The sequence below is a fragment of the Coregonus lavaretus genome (assembly GCF_964263955.1).
Source record: "Coregonus lavaretus genome assembly, chromosome: 31".
Lineage (NCBI taxonomy): Eukaryota > Metazoa > Chordata > Actinopteri > Salmoniformes > Salmonidae > Coregonus > Coregonus lavaretus.
In genome coordinates this window covers 28863861-28885717 of record NC_140018.1, presented here as the reverse complement: position 1 = coordinate 28885717, position 21857 = coordinate 28863861, and the positions used below count along the sequence as shown (strand labels likewise).

The following is a 21857-nucleotide window of genomic DNA, read 5'->3' as shown; positions in this document are numbered from 1 at the left end:
AGTCAGTCAGTCAGTCAGTCAGTCAGTCAGTCAGTCAGTCAGTCAGTCAGTCAGTCAGACAGTCAGACAGTCAGACAGTCAGACAGTCAGACAGTCAGACAGTCAGACAGTCAGACAGACAGACAGACAGACAGACAGACAGACAGACAGACAGACAGACAGACAGACAGACAGACAGACAGACAGACAGACAGACAGACAGACAGACAGACAGACAGACGCGCACACACACACACTAGGAAGACAAAAATACAACCAAATAGACCGGAAATACGTAAAATATCATACACACGCAGTCACACAGAGAGACAGAAACAAAGGAATATTCCTCAAATGGTATTTCATTTTATCTACAGTAGCAACATGGAATCAGTCATCAGCAGGAAATAAGTGAGCATGAACAAGCTCTGTTGGAAATATCTTCCCTTTCACATGTATTGCTTTAATGGATCAAACCAAACAACAAATGCAGTAAACCAGTCATATTCTGTTATGAACCAGGGCAGTCCTTAAGGGGAGTAGCTGTTACAAAAGCAGGGGCTGGGGTGAAGTGTTCAAAAAACAAAGGAAAAAGAAAGGAGGAGCGGCATGTTTCTAGCATCACATTTCCCAAGCGGTTGCCAAGTTTATTCTGGGGTCTGACGACATGGTAATGTGACGTGGAGGCAGGGTGCGTTTGTTACACACATACTGAGGATAATGCCTGTCATGGTTACTAATGTTGTCAACTACTAGATGTATCACTGTGTGTCAGAATATGTCAGAGAGGAATAGCCCGCTCTTGCTACTAAACTATACATCGAAATATGTGCTTGTGAGTTCCTTCACTGTTGGGAGATAGAGAAAGGGTAGACAGGAGGCATTAGATGGTTTTTTGTTTCCCATCTGGTTACAGCCCTCCCAAATACAAACAAACAGCCAACCAAATAGCTAGACAAAACATTTACAAGATCTGCATAGTCAGGTGCTGCTGTAGTCATAATACCAATTTGTCTGTTGTTGACCAATAGATTAGTTGGGAGATCCTTAAGAAATGGAAAATAAAAAAATAAAATAAAAATTCACCATTATGTATTTTATCCTTATTAAGTACCATAGCAATTAAAGTGAGAAGGGATGCTACATAGGGATATCTAAGGGGATCTCTAAGCAATTCAACAATATCTTTTAAAAGTCTTTAATTAAGAAAGCCTTTTAGAGGCTGACAAACAAATGGTCAGAGATAAGAGGGGCTTTCCAAATGTCTTTGTCACTGAGGGGGGACGAGGAGGAGGGCTGTAGCCATGAAGGACCTTCCTCTGCAAGCCACATACACACACTGCTACTCTGGCCCAGCCCAGCCCACTCCCGCTGTGTGGTGCTCTATGGTGCAGCCCGGTTGGGTCTCTTTGGAGCGGGAGGGGGCATGAGCTCCGTGTCTGGGTCAGAGGGGCGTTTCCGGTTCTGTCCTTGGGCTCCCAGGGCACAGCGGTCCAGAAACTCATAGAGGTTTTCTTTCGTGACAGGATGCTGGATGCTGTTACACACAGCTGGAAGAGAAGAGAGAGACACAGACAGGAAGTTATCTCAGACATGATGATGGACTCTTCCCTGGGCTTCGTCCACCTCTAAAATCAGGCTGTTTCTGCAGCTCACAGAAAAAATAAAAAACTATCCAGGTAGTTTAAAACCTTTTCCTTTTATGCCTTACCTCAGGGCACAAGTGTACTGCAGCAACTCTAATCTCTCGTGGACAGACTACGTAAACATAAATGGTACCATAGCTCTGTCATGATACATCTGGATGCTTGAGATACCAAGCAACATTAGTTCCGCTTGGGTTTTTCGTCACTGGTTATTTGGACAAATCACGATTTCGCAGGTCTTAGGATCTTTCAAATTTTGGAAGGTGAGGGTACATTTGGCCCAGACTTGCCTGTAACTTGCAAAGAGAGAGGGTGGAGCTCATAGTTCTGGTTCCGATCCTCGTTCTACCTCTTCTCTTAACATGTATGGACCCAGAACTTAATCGAGCATCTGACCAATTACGCAAGACTTTAGTTCTGGGTTAACCGATATTACAGCAACTCTAATACATGGTAACCTTCCGGATATCCTCAAATTCCTTTAAAGAAGTTTCAGGAACTTCAAAATATATGTTTTCTATGTTTAGGCTCCCTTGACATTTGCAGCTACAAGGTTGGCAGAATTCAAGCATTCAACAAACAAACACTTGGGAAACCGAGAAGGCAAAAAGCCTTGAAGCATAGAAGAAAGAGTATGGTATACCATCAGTGGACATTGCTACGATAAAATAAAAACAGAATAATGAACATCATACACAAAGAGAATAACTTGATCTCCTACATGCAAGTGTATTCTCTTTTCTCTTGGACACATGTTTTGTTCTTTAATCCTTGCGGGGACCTAAAATTGATTTCATATTTTCCCTAACCCTAAACCTAACCACTAACCCCTTACCCTAATTGTAACCCTAACCCTAATTATAACCTTAAACCCTAAGCTTAAAATAGCCTTTGTTCTCATGGGGACGTGGAAAATGTCCCTACGAGGGAGATTTTTCCTTGTTTTACTATCCTTGTGGGGACTTTTGGGGATTTCAGGTCCTAACAAGGATAGAAGAACCAACACACACACAAACACACACACACACGCACGCACGCACGCACGCACGCACGCACGCACGCACGAGTAATGAAGAAACACTGGCATTAAAGCACTAAAGTAAGACAGGATGTGTGTGAAATATAGATGAACTAAGCCATTAATCTAATAGACCCAGTAATTGTCTCATTGCAGACAGAGATAAAGAGGCTGTAGATATTAATACAGATTGCTCCAAGGCTGGCCAGACAGTCAGTCAGGCAGCCAGGTAGGACAGGCAGGCTGGCAGGCATGCGCTCACCCAGTGTGTCCCATAAGCACCAGCTGGCAGCCAAATAGCATTGATTTTGTATGGCAAACATTTTGGGGAACACACTGCTCACTCACCCATGGCCGTGTCGTAAGAGTTGGGGAAGCTCTTGTCTACCCTCTGTCTCATGAACACCCAGGTGTTGTTGTTAAAGGAGCACTCGATGATCTTGTTGTCGTACTGCTTCAACTCCTTGGAGGCCTATAGAAGGTGAGAGAAGTCACTGTGGTTGGTTTAGAATATCAACATTTGCAGTATATTATATTGACTACAATAATTCTGGTACTCCTGTCACAATATTGGGACTTACATTACACAACAGTAACAGTTTGACAGTGTGTAAATTGTATGTACAATTGAACACTGTGAATATCAGGACTGGTATTTGTGTCATCTGTTGTCCACTTGTCATGAGCTTGATTACCGAGATTCTGTTGTAAAAAACGACCATTTGTGCTATTTAGTAGCTGTGTTCCTTAATAGCAAATAAAACAGGCACTTTCTACTCTATGCACAAAGTCAATGGTGATATAGGAAGAGGCAAACTTCATTATGAAGCTCTCATCGATTTGGTCTTAAGTTCCACTGATATTGACTGCTCAATTGTTGAGTATCCATCTACATGGGTGAGGTGGTGTTTAAGAAGCTATGGAGAGTGGGGCAGAGATCCACTGAACCTCTAGGGCCCGGCTGGGCTGGACTCAGAGGACTGGCGTAGGCCCGCTGCCAGGCTGCCCCTGAGCAGATGAAGGGCCGGCAGACGCCAGGGAGTGGGCAGCCCTGCCAGGAGCACAACACCATGACTGGCAAGACCAAGCCCTCAGTAAGAGCCTGTCTGCTCTTGGAGAGAAAGGCATCTGGGTGCTCAACAGGGAAGGGAGTTAGGTGTGTGTGTGTGTGTGTGTGTGTGTGTGTCTGTGTGTAGAGAGAGAAAAAGGGTGTTGAGATTGTGTGTGTGTATGAAGAGATGGAGGTGACATGCTCAGGTGGACATCACACCACAGATTGCATGACCTTGAGAAAAGTGGGATCAACCCACAGTCACACATTTTAAGACGCCGGGAGTACATGTTCTCACACTAGCCTTATCACTAGTGTCTCAGAGCCAAGTCGCAGTTCTCTGCTATTAAAAGGAGAATAAGCACACATTTAGCTGTCATGATCTGTTGATTAGGTTCCATTTCCAAACCAAACACATTTTTTCAGACCTTCCTAAGAATAGCTGAGAGACTAAACTCAGGAGGAGTGGCAGAATGGGCCAAAAAATGTGTTACACAAAGCCAAGCGGGGCGAGCTGCCACATAACAATGCAGGAGGCAAGTTTTTGTCAGGCAGGGATGGGAGTCTGTCCTGTGTTCTGGGATCCCATCTAGTAGTGTGTGTGTGACATGCTGGCTGCCATGTCTCCCCACCGCTTGGTGTTTAATCCGTCCAAATCCACTTCATTATGGTCTCACTCCTGCAGCCAGCTAGCAGGAGACTCTGGCAAAGGAAAACCCACTATCACCCAATCTATTATTCAGTGTTTTCAACTGCACAATATAATAACTACGCCAATCTGTCCTCCATGCCACTCTCTTCCAATCATGGCAAGTTTGGGACCAGCAACTCTGCTTTCGGGGAAAAATTATATTGTGTTCGTCATAGTGTCACAGCTGTGATTGATTGACTCATTAACTCTCCCAGACATTTGATTGGTTGATGGAGTAATGAAGTGTTCTCCTGAATTGTATTTAACCCCTCTTTCTGTCTGTTTGAGGTACGGTCGCCCATGGGAAGTGATGCCCCCAATCCCTAACTGAGCCACCGCTGCTGAAAAATTTTATAGGGGAAAGACTGCCTTTACAAGTGAGATGTAGACAAAGAGGAAGGCATTTCTACTACACGGTAGGTCAGGCTATTTCTCATTCCCCTCCGACCTGACGGCCCTTTCTTTCATTCTGGACATAATCATAGCTGGTCCGATTGGCCCGGGGCTCTGTGGTGGCACTTGAGTCCATTCTAATAAAAAAGCGGGTTGCTGTATAGTTGGAGAACTGTCTGGAACACTATTTAACGATGCAAGGGATGCAGACGCAGAAACGGAAATTTGAGGTAAACACAGTCCTTTGATATCCACACATAAATAAAAGGCAGGTCTTAGCTGTTGATATGATGCTATGAGACGGCCCCTAGCAATCTTTGTGTTGCTATGATAATGCGATGGTTAGGCGCAGGAAGGACTGTGCCATTCATTTCAGCCTCCAAACCAAACCCATTCGATCTGTAGGAAAGTCAACAACATGACTCAGCTAAGAACAACAACAGCGCATTAACGCATCTACACATCCACCTTTTAAAATGGGAAGAGCGTTAACAGTCTCGCACTGTGCCATTACGTGAGGCCTATGTGCCATTACAGTGAGGGTATTTAATCCCCTGCTGATTTGTAAGTTTGCCCACTGACAAAGACATGATCAGTCTATAATTTTAATGGTAGGTTTATTTGAACAGTGAGAGACAGAATAAGAACAAAAAAATCCAGAAAAACGCATGTCAAAAATGTTATAAATTGATTTGCATTTTAATGAGGGAAATAAGTATTTGACCCCTCTGCAAAACATGACTTAGTACTTGGTGGCAAAACCCTTGTTGGCAATCACAGAGGTCAGACGTTTCTTGTAGTTGGCCACCAGGTTTGCACACATCTCAGGAGGGATTTTGTCCCACTCCTCTTTGCAGATCTTCTCCAAGTCATTAAGGTTTCGAGGCTGACGTTTGGCAACTCGAACCTTCAGCTCCCTCCACAGATTTTCTATGGGATTAAGGTCTGGAAACTGGCTAGGCTACTCCAGGACCTTAATGTGCTTCTTCTTGAGCCACTCCTTTGTTGCCTTGGCCGTATGTTTTGGGTCATTGTCATGCTGGAATACCCATCCACGACCCATTTTCAATGCCCTGGCTCAGGGAAGGAGGTTCTCACCCAAGATTTGACGGTACATGGCCCCGTCCATCGTCCCTTTGATGCGGTGAAGTTGTCCTGTCCCCTTAGCAGAAAAACACCCCCAAAGCATAATGTTTCCACCTCCATGTTTGACGGTGGGGATGGTGTTCTTGGGGTCATAGGCAGCATTCCTCCTCCTCCAAACACGGCGAGTTGAGTTGATGCCAAAGAGCTCGATTTTGGTCTCATCTGACCACAACACTTTCACCCAGTTCTCCTCTGAATCATTCAGATGTTCATTGGCAAACTTCAGACGGGCCTGTATATGTGCTTTCTTGAGCAGGGGGACCTTGCGGGCGCTGCAGGATTTCAGTCCTTCACGGCGTAGTGTGTTACCAATTGTTTTCTTGGTGACTATGGTCCCAGCTGCGAGGTGAGATCTTGCATGGAGCCCCAGGCTGAGGGAGATTGGCAGTTATTTTGTGTTTCTTCCATTTGCGAATAATCGCACCAACTGTTGTCACCTTCTCACCAAGCTGCTTGGCAATGGTCTTGTAGCCCATTCCAGCCTTGTGTAGGTCTACAATCTTGTCCCTGACATCCTTGGAGAGCTCTTTGGTCTTGGCCATGGTGGAGAGTTTGGAATCTGATTGATTGATTGTTTCTGTGGACAGGTGTTTTTTATACAGGTAACAAACTGAGATTAGGAGCACACCCTTTAAGAGTGTGCTCCTAATCTCAGCTCGTTACCTGTATAAAAGACACCTGGGAGCCAGAAATCTTTCTGATTGAGAGGGGGTCAAATACTTATTTCCCTCATTAAAATGCAAATCACTGTATACAATTTTTGACATGCGTTTATTGGGACTTTTTTGTTGTTATTCTGTCTTTCACTGTTCAAATAAACCTACCATTAAAATTATAGACTGATCATTTCTTTGTCAGTGGGCAAACGTACAAAATCAGCAGGGGATCAAATACTTTTTTCCCCTCACTGTATGTGAGGTCATACTGATCGTCAAAGACGGATAATAATGTCTGTGAAATGAGTGGCAGACGCGTGAGTACACTAATTGGTGGACTAAAGCAAAAAGCTAAGTTGAGAGTTCAGTTCAAATCGGGAGGTCCCGGAACAAAAAGTGAGCAAGACCGGAATGCAATACAAAATAAAAATTACCTTTTTAATAAAGCATCGCATGCATTATCATCGCTTTTGCGTAGTGGCATAGAGCTGTAGAGTAAAGGTGCTTGCAGAAGTTGCACACACGGGGGAACATTTGTTTTAGCCTAGGGTCCGGGAAAAATGTGGCCTTGTATAAATGCATTTATTGCAATTCTATATCATTATACATGACTGGATCTTTTTTAATACTGCACAAATGATCGAAATACTTTGACACTGACAAACTGAGAATATCTGAGATCAATAAAAACGACCTCGTCTTGAATCCACTAATAATAGCCTAGGCCTAAGTGTGTGGAGACAGACATATTGTACAATATGAGGAGGAAATTATAGTCCTAAAAAAAGCTTTCCAATTTCACTGACTCACCCAATGATGCGCAGCTCACTCACTTGTGATGGCAGATGGGTTCATGCCAAAAGCCTATCTCTCTTGTTTTACTTTGTAAAACAATGCTGTTCACTCAAAATAGGCCTATTTGGAAGATAAAACATTTTGGTAGACTACAGATTAGTATTCTCTTTTCAGCAGGAGCCATTTGCTTTCCAACCTGTGTTTTCCTGCAATTGTATTAGAAATATTGCGAAAAGGAACATTTTGGCTGCATGCTGTTGACTGACATGTAGGCTATGCCTTGTGATTGGGCTACACACAACTCACAGCTACGTATTTAAAAAAAATAAGCTATTGATCCTCTGTGGCTAAATTATAGGTCTATTCCTGATGTAGTATTCTGAATTATTTCATTTCAGTGCCTTGCAAAAGTATTCATCCCCCTTGGCGTTTTTCCTATTTTGTTGCATTACAACCTGTAATTTAAATTGATTTTTATTTGGATTTCATGTAATGGACACACACAAAATAGTCCAAATTGGTGAAGTGAAATGAAAAAAATAACTAATGGAAAAGTGGTGCGTGCATATGTATTCACCCCCTTTGCTATGAAGCCCCTAAATAAGATCTGGTGCAACCAATTACCTTCAGAAGTCACATAATTAGTTAAATAAAGTCCACCTGTGTGCAATCTAAGTGTCACATGATATGTCACATGATCTCAGTATATATACACCTGTTCTGAAAGGCCCCAGAGTCTGCAACACCACTAAGCAACGGGCATCACCAAGCAAGCGGCACCATGAAGACCAAGGAGCTCTCCAAACAGGTTAGGGACAAAGTTGTGGAGAAGTACAGATCAGGGTTGGGTTATAAAAAAATATCTTAAACTTTGAAGATCCCACGGAGCACCATTAAATCGATTATTAATAAATGGGAAGAATATGGCACCACAACAAACCTGCCAAGAGAGGGCCACCCACCAAAGCTCACGGACCAGGCAAGGAGGGCATTAATCAGAGAGGCAACAAAGAGACCAAAGATAACCCTGAAGGAGCTGCAAAGCTCCACAGCGGAGATTGGAGTATCTGTCCATAGGACCACTTTAAGCCGTACACTCCACAGAGCTGGGCTTTACGGAAGAGTGGCCAGAAAAAAGCCATTGCTTAAAGAAAAAAATAAGCAAACACGTTTGGTGTTCGCCAAAAGGCATGTGGGAGACTCTCCAAACATATGGAAGAAGGTACTCTGGTCAGATGAGACTAAAATTGAGCTTTTTGGCCATCAAGGAAAATGCTATGTCTGGCGCAAACCCAACACCTCTCATCACCCCGAGAACACCATCCCCACAGTGAAGCATGGTGGTGGCAGCATCATGCTGTGGGGATGTTTTTCATCGGCAGGGACTGGGAAACTGGTCAGAATTGAAGGATGGCACTAAATACAGGGTAATTCTTGAGGGAAACCTGTTTCAGTCTTCCAGTGATTTGAGACTGGGATGGAAGTTCACCTTCCAGCAGGACAGTGACCCTAAGCATACTGCTAAAGCAACACTCGAGTGGTTTAAGGGGAAACATGTACATGTCTTGGAATGGCCTAGTCAAAGCCCAGACCTCAATCAAATTGAGAATCTGTGGTATGACTTAAAGATTGCTGTACGCCAGCGGAACCCATCCAACTTGAAGGAGCTGGAGCAGTTTTGCCTTGAAGAATGGGCAAAAATCCCAGTGGCTAGATGTGCCAAGCTAATAGAGACATATCCAAAGATACTTGCAGCTGTAATTGCTGCAAAAGGTGGCTCTACAAAATATTGACTTATTTCTTGTTTGTTTCACAAAAAAATATATTTTGCATCTTCAAAGTGGTAGGCATGTTGTGTAAATCAAATTATGTTTTATCAAATAATTCCAGGTTGTAATGGTAAGGCAACAAAATAGGTAAAATGCCAAGGGGGGTGAATACTTTCGCAAGCCACTGTAGTTATGTGAGAGATTCAGGCGTGCTTCTCTCTCTCACCACAGCAATGGCCACACGTTGGTCTGTCTCTAGGCTACAATGTTGCGCAAACCATAAACCCGGGTCGGCCCATAACGAATCAATTCTTAGAATATCAGGCATGCTTTCACATTACGTTTTTTATGGGGCAGGAGAATTACAGAAGAGGCAACTCGAATTAACACTGATCACTTTTGTTGGAATTATTACATTTCAAACAGTGAAAATAATTGTTCATGCCAGGAGAGGTACCGGTACGAAACAGTCCAAAACTGAGAGGTGCCGGATCCTGTTACGGCAGGATCCGGATCAAATGAAGCACTGCCATTAACCCACACCATAAGCATTATACAGTGAGACTGAGATGCATTACACAGTCCCTGCCCTGGGGAATTGATTGATGGAGAAAAAGATGGATCGCTATCTGGGCTGGTGACGTACACATTTACATACTCCCACACTGCCTGCCATTAAAGGCTCCTCTCGTGTCACTGCTACCTGCTGCTTTCACCATAAACGCCGGTGGTGTCTGACTTAAACAGATCTGTCATAGATGGTGCAGGCTCACTTGGTGTTGTTAGGCAGATATTTTTTATGGGCTTACAGCGTTCTGTGTGTGTGGGTGTTGGGTTGAATTTAGCAACACATTTAGCTTCTTGTCTCACCTTCATCTGTGCAAAAGGCATGTCATAGCTGCCGACGTAGAGCAATCCGACAGTCTGGGGGAGCAACCTGCAAATACAAAACATTTTCATTAACACCCCAAGACTCCCTGAGGTCACCCTGAGCGCCAAGCGCAACACAGCACCCTCTGCTCTGCTCGTTAGAGAGAGAGGAAACAATGGTTCTCCGAGAACAGAGTTAGCCTACTACTGCACACCGCTGATTACCAGCTAGTAACAGAATGATATGCTGCCAACAATCATCCCATCTCTGGGTCCGTCCCAATAATATCTGCTTTGTCCTTAAGTGTGCACTCGTTCTAATTTCCTTTCAAATCAGTGAAGGGAAGTGAACAAGTATAGACTTTGGGAGGAAGGAAAGATGTTTGGGATGTAGCCTTTCTCTCAGCGCATCTGGAGGTTCAACATGTACAGTGAAGGAAAAAAGTATTTGATCCCCTGCTGATTTTGTACGTTTGCCCACTGACAAAGAAATGATCAGTCTATAACTTTAATGGTAGGTTTATTTGAACAGTGAGAGACAGAATAACAACAAAAAAAGCCAGAAAAACGCATGTCAAAAATGTTATAAATTGATTTGCATTTTAATGAGGGAAATAAGTATTTGACCCCCTCTCAATCAGAAAGATTTCTGGCTCCCAGGTGTCTTTTATACAGGTAACGAGCTGAGATTAGGAGCACACTCTTAAAGGGAGTGCTCCTAATCTCCTCTCGTTACCTGTATAAAAAGACACCTGTCCACAGAAGCAATCAATCAATCAGATTCCAAACTCTCCACCATGGCCAAGACCAAAGAGATCTCCAGGGATGTCAGGGACAAGATTGTAGACCTACACAAGGCTGGAATGGGCTACAAGACCATTGCCAAGCAGCTTGGTGAGAAGGTGACAACAGTTGGTGCGATTATTCGCAAATGGAAGAAACACAAAAGAACTGTCAATCTCCCTCGGCCTGGGGCTCCATGCAAGATCTCACCTCGTGGAGTTGCAATGATCATGAGAACGGTGAGGAATCATCCCAGAACTACACGGGAGGATCTTGTCAATGATCTCAAGGCAGCTGGGACCATAGTCACCAAGAAAACAATTGGTAACACACTACGCCGTGAAGGACTGAAATCCTGCAGCGCCCGCAAGGTCCCCCTGCTCAAGAAAGCACATATACAGGCCCGTCTGAAGTTTGCCAATGAACATCTGAATGATTCAGAGGAGTACTGGGTGAAAGTGTTGTGGTCAGATGAGACCAAAATCGAGCTCTTTGGCATCAACTCAACTCGCCGTGTTTGGAGGAGGAGGAATGCTGCCTATGACCCCAAGAACACCATCCCCACCGTCAAACATGGAGGTGGAAACATTATGCTTTGGGGGTGTTTTTCTGCTAAGGGGACAGGACAACTTCACTGCATCAAAGGGACGATGGACGGGCCATTTACCGTCAAATCTTGGGTGAGAACCTCCTTCCCTCAGCCAGGGCATTGAAAATGGGTCATGGATGGGTATTCCAGCATGACAATGACCCAAAACACACGGCCAAGGCAACAAAGGAGTGGCTCAAGAAGAAGCACATTAAGGTCCTGGAGTGGCCTAGCCAGTCTCCAGACCTTAATCCCATAGTAAATCTGTGGAGGGAGCTGAAGGTTCGAGTTGCCAAATGTACATATGTACATACACATATACATGCCCGTCCAGCCTTGTGTAGGTCTACAATCTTGTCCCTGACATCCTTGGAGATCTCTTTGGTCTTGGCCATGGTGGAGAGTTTGGAATCTGATTGATTGATTGCTTCTGTGGACAGGTGTCTTTTATACAGGTAACAAGAGGAGATTAGGAGCACTCCCTTTAAGAGTGTGCTCCTAATCTCAGCTCGTTACCTGTATAAAAGACACCTGGGAGCCAGAAATCTTTCTGATTGAGAGGGGGTCAAATACTTATTTCCCTCATTAAAATGCAAATCCATTTATAACATTTTTGACATGCGTTTTTCTGGCTTTTTTTGTTGTTATTCTGTCTCTCACTGTTCAAATAAACCTACCATTAAAATTATAGACTGATCATGTCTTTGTCAGTGGGCAAACATACAAAATCAGCAGGGGATCAAATACTTTTTTCCCTCACTGTAGGGTACTGAGTGCAAACACACAACAGTGACGATGCCACATATGGGGGGCAATTATAGCTACGCCCAAAACCCACAGGCATCAAACTGAGCACCTTCTGCTTGGAATGTTATAATGGTTTTACATTCACTTCATACATCATCCGTCTTTCTATACGTCAGCTATTTTAAATGTGACCTCTGATCGCCAGCTGTGAGCGCTCAGCAGTTAATCCACCGTAATGTGGCTTTATTAGGGGTTTGTGTGTGTGTGAGGCCCCAAACAAGTGGTTCCCTGGCCCCCCTGTTCATGTAGCCATGTGCTTTTTGGTCTCATCCCAGGGAGCACGCCCCACAGCTGGCCTTAATGACACACTCATCCCCTCCCCTGGAACACCCCTGGCCTGGCTGCCCATGGTTATTTTGGGACGCATCGTCTGCTGTTGATACGCAACCAAACCCTCCTCCCCAGACCTAAACACCGTCTCTGACAATACTGTCACTGGCTTCCTGCTCCTGGTTCTCCCTACAGCATCACTTAAACAGTGAGACGCACCAGCGGAAATGAGGGGGCTAGCAGGGCTGATCTGATGTTCAAACCACAGTAGGTGGATTTAATCTGTTGGAGACAGCCTATTGGGTATACATGGATTTGGGTGAGCAGAACGCACATTAGGGGGAAGGGGAGTGGACTGCCTCTCCACTCCCTTTTCCTCTGTAATGATGATGAAGAGAGGGTAGGCAGGAAGCAGCCGTCAACACCGCCATGGAACCCTCCGGCCATCCATGAACTGATGGAAACAACTGGAGAGCAACCCTGAGAGTTCACAACATAACCTTTCATCTCACACCCGCCCGCCAAAGGTCTCACTCACACGCTTCTTTACTCAACCTCTGTCCGACGTCAAACTTTCCTAAAATAGCCTACTTTGCTCTCCTAAACTGTATGGCTGTGTATTTACCAAGCCCTCTTGTCACTGACAAAAAGGTAAACCATGACAAAATGTAAAATTCTATTGACATGGTGCTCCGAAAATAACCAAATGTATCACAGTCATTGAGGCAGACTGCAAGACTGATACTGTGAAATGACAGTTTGCCTGTGGCCTCTGTCATTTCAATTTCTGGATCTCTATGTGAGACGCTAAGTTGATGTTCCACTGCAATCTGAATATGTTACTCTGGGCTATATGTGTTACTTAGCATTTCACGCTGCGTTTGATGATTGCTCAATTGAGGTAAAAACAACCTAAAATCCACTGAGTAAAGGTGATAACGTGATGCTTGCATTTATAGCCTACATTACCCAAATTGAATGAAACACATTTGGGTACAGGACTTAGTTTGAATCCCCAAATCACAGAGTGCCACAGTCAACAATACAGTTCTAGTGTATTGAAACGGCCTTTGTCCCACAAGCTTCAAATGGACTGGGGCTGAGCTGCCAGCAAGGGCTGTGGGCCACAATGCCATTCCAGATAACTTTTTCTACGTGCACAATAGCTATTTCACAGAGAGAAAACAGTCCAAAGGAACATGTATTGCCCTGCAGATCTCCTTCTAGATGCTGAAGGATGGAACCAGTTGGATCTCTGGCAGCATCCCAAATGCTACCCTATTTCCTATATAGTGCACTACTTTTGATCAGGGCATATAGGGCTCTAGCTAAAACGAGTGCACTAGATAGGGAAGAGGGTGCCATTTAAGAATCAGCCTCTGTCTCTTGCCATTGCAAATGGCTGGGAGGCCAGGGGTCTGTAAACTAAAGCCTCTAACCCCTGCCTGCCTGCCTGCCTGCCATAAACTGCTTCCGTGCTGTAAACTGCTTCCGTGCTGTAAACTGCTTCCCTGCAGGGCCATCAAGCCTATTCTCACTGGGGTCCTGTTCAGCAGCTGATAAAGGTGGAACACAGATTACCCGCGGCCACGTTTTGTGGCCGATAACAGGTAATTCACTTCAGACTAAATTATCTTTACACAAGCACAAACTCCTCAAGGCTTTAACCCAGGGCCAAGTCTACCAAAAACGAGTTTTTAGACTTTGTTGCCCTGCGAGGTAGAACATTTGGTGTGCATATGCTGTACTGAGGTGGGAGGTTTTGAGCTAAGCTTTTTCCAAGGACAACTGACATGTTAATAGAGAGCAATAGTAATGGCGTCTTTTTGTAGGCACTAACCCCGCCATGGCTCGTTGGCCAAAGCCTATGGGGAAATTGAGTTTTTGTAGGGTTTTTGCACGAATGCTAAAAATAAGGTCTGTGGTAAACACAGGCTTAGGTTATATGTTTTGTTCTATGAGATCATCTTAATTAGCTAATGTCACTTTTTGTAAATGTTGAAGCATTTACAGTGAGGGAAAAAAGTATTTGATCCCCTGCTGATTTTGTACGTTTGCCCACTGACAAAGAAATGATCAGTCTATAATTTTAATGGTAGGTTTATTTGAACAGTGAGAGACAGAATAACAACAAAAAAATCCAGAAAAACACATGTCAAAAATGTTATAAATTGATTTGCATTTTAATGAGGGAAATAAGTATTTGACCCCCTCTCAATCAAAAAGATTTCTGTCTCCCAGGTGTCTTTTATACAGGTAACGAGCTGAGATTAGGAGCACACTCTTAAAGGGAGTGCTCCTAATCTCAGTTTGTTACTTGTATAAAAGACACCTGTCCACAGAAGCAATCAATCAATCAGATTCCAAACTCTCCACCATGGTCAAGACCAAAGAGCTCTCCAAGGATGTCAGGGACAAGATTGTAGACCTACACAAGGCTGGAATGGGCTACAAGACCATCACCAAGCAGCTTGGTGAGAAGGTGACAACAGTTGGTGCGATTATTCGCAAATGGAAGAAACACAAAATAACTATCAATCTCCCTCAGCCTGGGGCTCCATGCAAGATCTCACCTCGTGGAGTTGCAATGATCATGAGGTGAGGAATCAGCCCAGAACTACACGGGAGGATCTTGTCAATGATCTCAAGGCAGCTGGGACCATAGTCACCAAGAAAACAATTGGTAACACATTACGCCGTGAAGGACTGAAATCCTGCAGCGCCCGCAAGGTCCCCCTGCTCAAGAAAGCACATATACATGCCCGTCTGAAGTTTGCCAATGAACATCTGAATGATTCAGAGGAGAGCTGGGTGAAAGTGTTGTGTACACTGTATGTAATAAAACCCCCCCACATAAAGCACATTAAGGCTTCATACTTCATAAAGGTCACTACTGATATTATTTCACAGAACAAAACGTATAAGATCTTCTAAACCTGTGTTAATCTCGGCATTTATCCAAAAACCCTATTCTTTCCCCATAGGAATGGCAGAACGGACCAGAGGTAACTCATTTCCAGTTTGTAGGACTACAAGCTGGCGAGTTCTATTGCAAGGCTGTGGCTGTAACTCTGCCCAGACCTGTCAGTTGGTGTGACAACACCAGTGTCCCATATGACAGAGGCCAGGCAGAGTCAGAACTGGCCCAGATACACCTGGCCCCCGTGGAGCAGGTCCACTCCACCTCGGCTTTGGTAAATCATATTCACACATTTTTATTGTTTATTTATTTTTTTACCCCCCTTTTCTCCCCAATTTCGTGATGTCCAATTGCGAACCAATTGCAATTTTGTCTCATCGCTGCAACTCCCCAACGGGCTTGGGAGAGGCAAAGGTCGAGTCATGCGTCCTCCGAAACAAGACCCACCAAACCGCGCTTCTTAACACCCGCCCGCTTAACCCGGAAGCCAGCCGCACCAATGTGTCGGAGGAAACACTGCTCAACTGACGACCGAAGTCAGCCTAGAGGTGCCCGGCCCGCCACAAGGAGTTGCTAGAGCACGATAAGCCAAGTAAAGCCCCCCTGGCCAAACCCTCCCCTAACCCGGACGATGCTGGGCCAATTGTGCGCCGCCCTATGAGACTCCCGGTCACGGCCGGTTGTGACACAGCCTGGGATCGAACCCGGGTCTGTAGTGATGCCTCAAGCACTGCGATGCAGTGCCTTAGACCGCTGCGCCACTCGGGAGGCCTCACACAGTGTTTTTAATAGAATCTTATTCTGGTTTGCATTCTCTCCCTACATCTCTGCCTACATTTATTAATTGTGACTTCTGATATTTAGCTGTGAGCATTCAGCAGTTAATCCACCGTAATGTGGTGCAGCATCAATTACGTCTGGCTGGCACCCCGTGGAGCGGTCTTATCCAGTCCACCTTTGCTGCCGTGATTCATATCCACATATTGCTTTAACAGGGACTGTAGTGCAGTCAGGTCTCATTCAGGTCTCACCACTATTGGTTAAATTTACAATGACGAATGCATAAAATGTTTTAATGGCCCAATTAGAGGTAGCCTCTTCAAAGAGAAACCGACCTAGATTAATCCATAATTCAAGTTGCCATGTCAAAATCCAAAACACTTCTTCTTCCATGCCCCACCTGGTAAAACTCCTTTCATTACTTGCTGTCTCTTTCCCTAACTGTCTTATTTTCTCTCTCTCTCTCACGCTCTCTCTCTTCTTCCTACTCTTTCTCTCTATCCTCCTTTCCTCCCTCCACCTATACATCCTTTTCTCTCGGCTTCTCCTCCTGTTTTTCAGTTGAGGTTGATATGAAAGTGGTGAGACTGTGAGCTTCTTCTTTGTAGTAGCACAGAGAGCAGAGACAGGCTGAGGGATGAGTGAGTGGGCAGATAAACAAGCACTCATTCCTTCTCTGTCTTCTCTAACAGAGACAAAGACAGACTTAATGACCTGCACCACCAGTGGGCTCTGAGTACAAGACGAGGAGCGCTACTCAGCCAGCTAACAACACTTTCAGAACTACAATGAACAAAAATATAAATGCAACATGTACAGTGTTGGTCCCATGTTTCATGAGCTGAAATAAAAAATCCCAAACATTTTCCATACACACATAAATACTATTTATCTCACATTTTGTTGAAAGTATTTCTGTCTGTAATAAAGCATTTTTTGTGGGGAAAAACCTATTCTGATAGGCTGGGCCTGGCTCCCCAGTGGGTGCACCCCTGTCCAGTCATGTGAAATCTATAGATTAGGGCCTTATGAATTCATTTCAATTGACTGATTTCCTTATATGAACTGTAACTCAGTAAAATCTTTTAAATTGTTGCATGTTGCGTTGATATTTTTGTTCAGTATACACTACCAGTCAAAAGTTTGGACACACCTACTCATTCAAGGGTTTTCTTTATTTTTACTATTTTTTACATTGTAGAATAATAGTGAAAACATAACACATAAGGAACCATGTAGTAACCAAAAAAAGTGTTAAACAAATCCAAATATATTTTATATTTGAGATTCTTCAAATAGCCACCCTTTGCCTTGATGATAGCTTTGCACACTCTTGGCATTCTCTCAACCAGCTTCATGAGGTAGTCACCTGGAATGGATTTCAATTAATGATCCAAAACACACAAGCAAAGCTACAACAGAATGGCTCAAAAATAAGAAATGGAGGGTTATGGAATTGCCGAGTCAAAGCCCATATCTCAATCCTGTCGAAATGCTGTGGGGGGACTTGCAGCGGGCCATGCATGCAAGAAAGCCCTCGAACATGACACAGTTGAAGCATTTACATTTACGTCATTTAGCAGACGCTCTTATCCAGAGCGACTTACAGTTAGTGAGTGCATACATTATTATTTTTTAAAAATTTCATACTGGCCCCCCGTGGGAATCGAACCCACAACCCTGGCGTTGCAAACACCATGCTCTACCAACTGAGCTACATCCCTGCCGGCCATTCCCTCCCATACCCTGGACGACGCTGGGCCAATTGTGCGCCGCCCCATGGGTCTCCCGGTCGCGGCCGGCTACGACAGAGCCTGGATGGCCGGCAGGTAGCAGTACTGTAAAGAAGAGTGGACAAAAATTCCTCCCAGTCGATGTAAGAGACTGATAGACAGTCACAAGAACGGCTACATTAAGTTATTTCAGCCAAAGGGGGCAACACAAGCTATTGAAGCTAGGGGTGTACTTATTTTTTCAGCACTATGGAATTGCATTTCTGTTGATTTTTGATGAATAAATGATTGCAAAGTATAATCTTTCAGTGTAATTTGTTAAATTAGGTTACCTTTATCTGGCAATAGTGTTGAAGTGAAGATTACATATCCAGCTGTCCAAATATGTACAAAAAAATACAACTTTCCAGGGGGTGTACTTACTTTTTCATGACTGTATGCCCCACTCGCAACGGGGTTTTTGAGCCCCATCTCGGACACTTTCCTGTCTATGCCCCCCTGTGTCCATCTCCCTGTCAAATTTTCTTATTATACTGTGAAAAATAAATAAATACGTAAAGGTGGTTGGAATTCTGGTCTCCTTTAAAAAACCACTGAGTGGTTGTGCGCACTGCAGTGAGTCTTACTTACAGTGCCAACTAAGAAAACTCGCCTCACAGAAGAGCATAGTAGTACCTGGGAAGGTGCTGAGGGACTGAGGTAGCAAGCAGGCTTTTTCTCAAATATACTCCCAACATTATTTATTTAGCATGTTTGATGTATTAGCTGTGAACCTAAAGGAAACACTTTACAGCACAGTACAGCACAGCAGTGCCTGGGTAGGTAGTAGGGACAGAGGAACTGAGAATAATGGGTCGATTTAATCGAAGGTATTTTCTGAAAAATACTCCCACCATTTCTTTAGCAGGTTTGCAAGATGAGATGAGAATCTGTTGGTGATAAATATGGTGTTCTAGCCTAATACAGGTGAAGAAAGTAAAAGAGAGCTTTGCCTATCAGTGGGAAAACATCCGATTCATCTGTGGACTTTCATATGTAGAATGAAAGTCTGCAGTTCAGGTAATGACAATAATGCCTGCTGCCTTGTATTCCTTCTTCATTATCAGAATAGTGGCAATAAAATACCAATGTGTCTAGGACAGATATTGCAGTTGAATTCAATAAGGCCCTGTGGCATAACATAATATCAGTAGTTATGGGTGATTCAAGGTATAGCTCATACAGAAAAAAACTTCTTATATACACACATTAAAAAGTCTAAAAGTTACAAAACATGGTTCAAAGCGATTAGCTGACACTCACTCACTCTACTACTATAGTATGTGGTTGTGTTGATGTGTCAAACAACACGCATGTGTCAAAGAGATGGGGGTTTGTTCTTGCAGTAGAATCATCATGCAGCCAAAGCGTTTCCCTAGCAACAGTGACTCACCCTTCTCCTCCGACTTTGGTGATCTTGAGGCGGAAGTCTACGGAGTTGAGGCTGGGCGGCTTCCACTTGAGGATGTCATCACATCGCCCAGCTTTGTATTTCTGCAGAGACACAAGGAGAGAGAGCGATATTAGATTAGATTGACATTTATTGTCATACAAAAGGAAAGTCTTACTACAGCTAACACATTTCATGCATAATACACATAGGAACACAGCAGGAAACAAACAACAATAGACAGTCAGATATAAATAGTACCCCCCTGTCCCACACCTGCACAATAATAATAATAATAATAATATGCCATTTAGCAGACGCTTTTATCCAAAGCGACTTACAGTCATGCGTGCATACATTTTTTTTTTTGTGTATGGGTGGTCCCGGGGATCGAACCCACTACCTTGGCGTTACAAGCGCCGTGCTCTACCAGCTGAGCTACAGAGGACCACAAAAGAGGAAGCTACATGACATGTCAGATAATTCATTCCAAAATACAGCACGCTGGCACACACTCAGTTAGAGCATCACCTGTATTTAATTTTGTTTGTTGTCTGTGAACTATGTTTTGGATTGCTTTTAGTACTGAACAAAAATATAAACGCAACAATTCCAAAGATTTTACTGAGTTACAGTTCATAGAAGGAAATCAGTAAATTGGAATAAATTCATTAGGCCCTAAACTATGGATTTCACATCACTGGGCAGAAATACTCCTCAGCACACCCCCCCTCCCCCCGACGGCTGACGTGGTCTGCGGTTGTGAGGCCGGTTGGAGGTACTGCCAAATTTTCTAAAACAACGTTGGAGGTGGCTTATGGTAGAGAAATGAACATTCAATACTCTGGCAACAAATCTGGTGGACATTCCTGCAGTCAGCATGCCAATTGCACGCTCCCTCAACTAGAGACATCTGTGGCATTGTGTTGTTTGACAAAACTGCAGTGGCCTTTTATTGTCCCCAGCACAAGGTGCACCTGTGTAATGATCATGCTGTGGGAAAAAGGGGGTGCAACTCAAAATTAGGAAGGTGTTCCTAATTTTTTTGTACACTCAGTGCTGGGGCACGCTCAATAAACTTTAGCAAGCTTTTTTTCAATCTAATGTCACCTTGGGGATTAATAAAGTACAAATCTCATCTCATTGATTTCTCGATCCATGAACAAAATACTAAAAGGCAGAATAACACATAAGATGTACCTTCACACTCTTAAGAGAAATTGACTAAAAGTCCAGGTATTTTACACTGCTCCCTTCAGAAAATCAACAAAGAAAAGAGAATGGCTCAAAACCGTGAATATCGACTTTGTTCCACTTTGAATTTAGGGTAAAAACCCTGTCTTAAAAATGAGGAGTAAGATAGTCAGGTTATATTGTCCGTAATTTCACAACCAGGCTGGAAAAAGAGACAAACAAAATACATAATGTTCGTAACAGGGAAAATGTACCGCTCTAATAACGATAAAGGGGGCAAATAAGATTAATAATTAAGCTTCCATGGCAGGTCTAAAATAGGATGCTTGTATTGTGGTTAAAAAGAGCAAGTTTGTCAAGAGCAATTTATAGATAGATATTGAAAGGGAAGGAGTAGCCTACATGAATTCATAATTTCTCAGAAATTCATTTCTGGAAAATCCAATTAAAGCTGCAAATGGAAGTACAAATTCGACGTTGCTTTTAGGTCTTAAGCCGACATCTTCTTTAAAGTACTACTTTGGTCTACAACGAGTAGCCTAGGCATTATATTTTCATAGCCTGTTCTGATAGGATACATGTTGTCATATAGATTAGCATAATATACATTAATATACATACAGTACATGGAAGTTATTTAATCTAACTCATATGTAACTAGTGTAAAGAGTGTGAATGTGGTATTTACGATGTAAGGCCATACAGTATGAGGGGGCAGGAACAGATGTGCCAATGGTGTAAGTGTCAGGTTGCCCGGTAACAGAACTATGCCTCCAGGGATTTCCTCTGAGAAGGCATCACTTGGGAGGTCCTCAGAGAAGGCATCACATGGGCATCATAGCGCAAATCTCAATTTCCACCCACTCTCTCTATTCCAGAGAGACATGGAAAGGAAAGCCTTTGCTGGAAGAATGTATAGTAGAGAATTCCAAGAAACCAATTCCCATGACTTGGGAAAGGATGGAGCAAGGATTTTGGCAAGAATTGAAAGAAAAAGTATAGGAATATATAAATACATTTTCCCCCAATAAAGTAGCTATCAGCAAGGTCAGAGCTAGTAAGAGGGGGGGGGAGGGAGTCAAGTGTGAGTGTTAAGGGGGTGAGGAGGTAGTGTGAGGGGGGGGTGTTGTGGGATTGTTTACTCTTTGAAGAGGTAGGGTTTCAGATGTTATCGGAAGATGGGCAGGGACTCTGCTGTCCTAGCTTCAGGTGGAAGCTGGTTCCACCATTGGGATGCCAGGACAGAGAAGAGCTTGGACTGGGCTGAGTGGGAGCTGCCCTCCAGTAGGGGTGGGAGGGCCAAGAGACCAGAGGTGGCAGAACGGAGTGCTCGGGTTG

The 21857-nt window shown here is 43.8% G+C and overlaps 1 protein-coding gene across 1 annotated transcript in view; it reads right to left on the bottom strand.

Annotated features, from left to right (window-relative positions):
- Positions 1–323: 323 nt before the first annotated feature.
- Positions 324–21857, bottom strand: part of rngtt (RNA guanylyltransferase and 5'-phosphatase) — a 184538-nt gene continuing 163004 nt past the window's right edge. Inside the window, exons 14-17 of the mRNA XM_084148967.1 lie at positions 19329–19429; positions 10015–10081; positions 2992–3115; positions 324–1529 (exon numbers count right to left, since the gene is read on the bottom strand). Coding sequence (XP_084005093.1) covers positions 1363–1529; positions 2992–3115; positions 10015–10081; positions 19329–19429 — 459 coding nt within the window. The 3' untranslated portion in view covers positions 324–1362. The remainder of the gene's footprint in view (positions 1530–2991; positions 3116–10014; positions 10082–19328; positions 19430–21857) is intronic.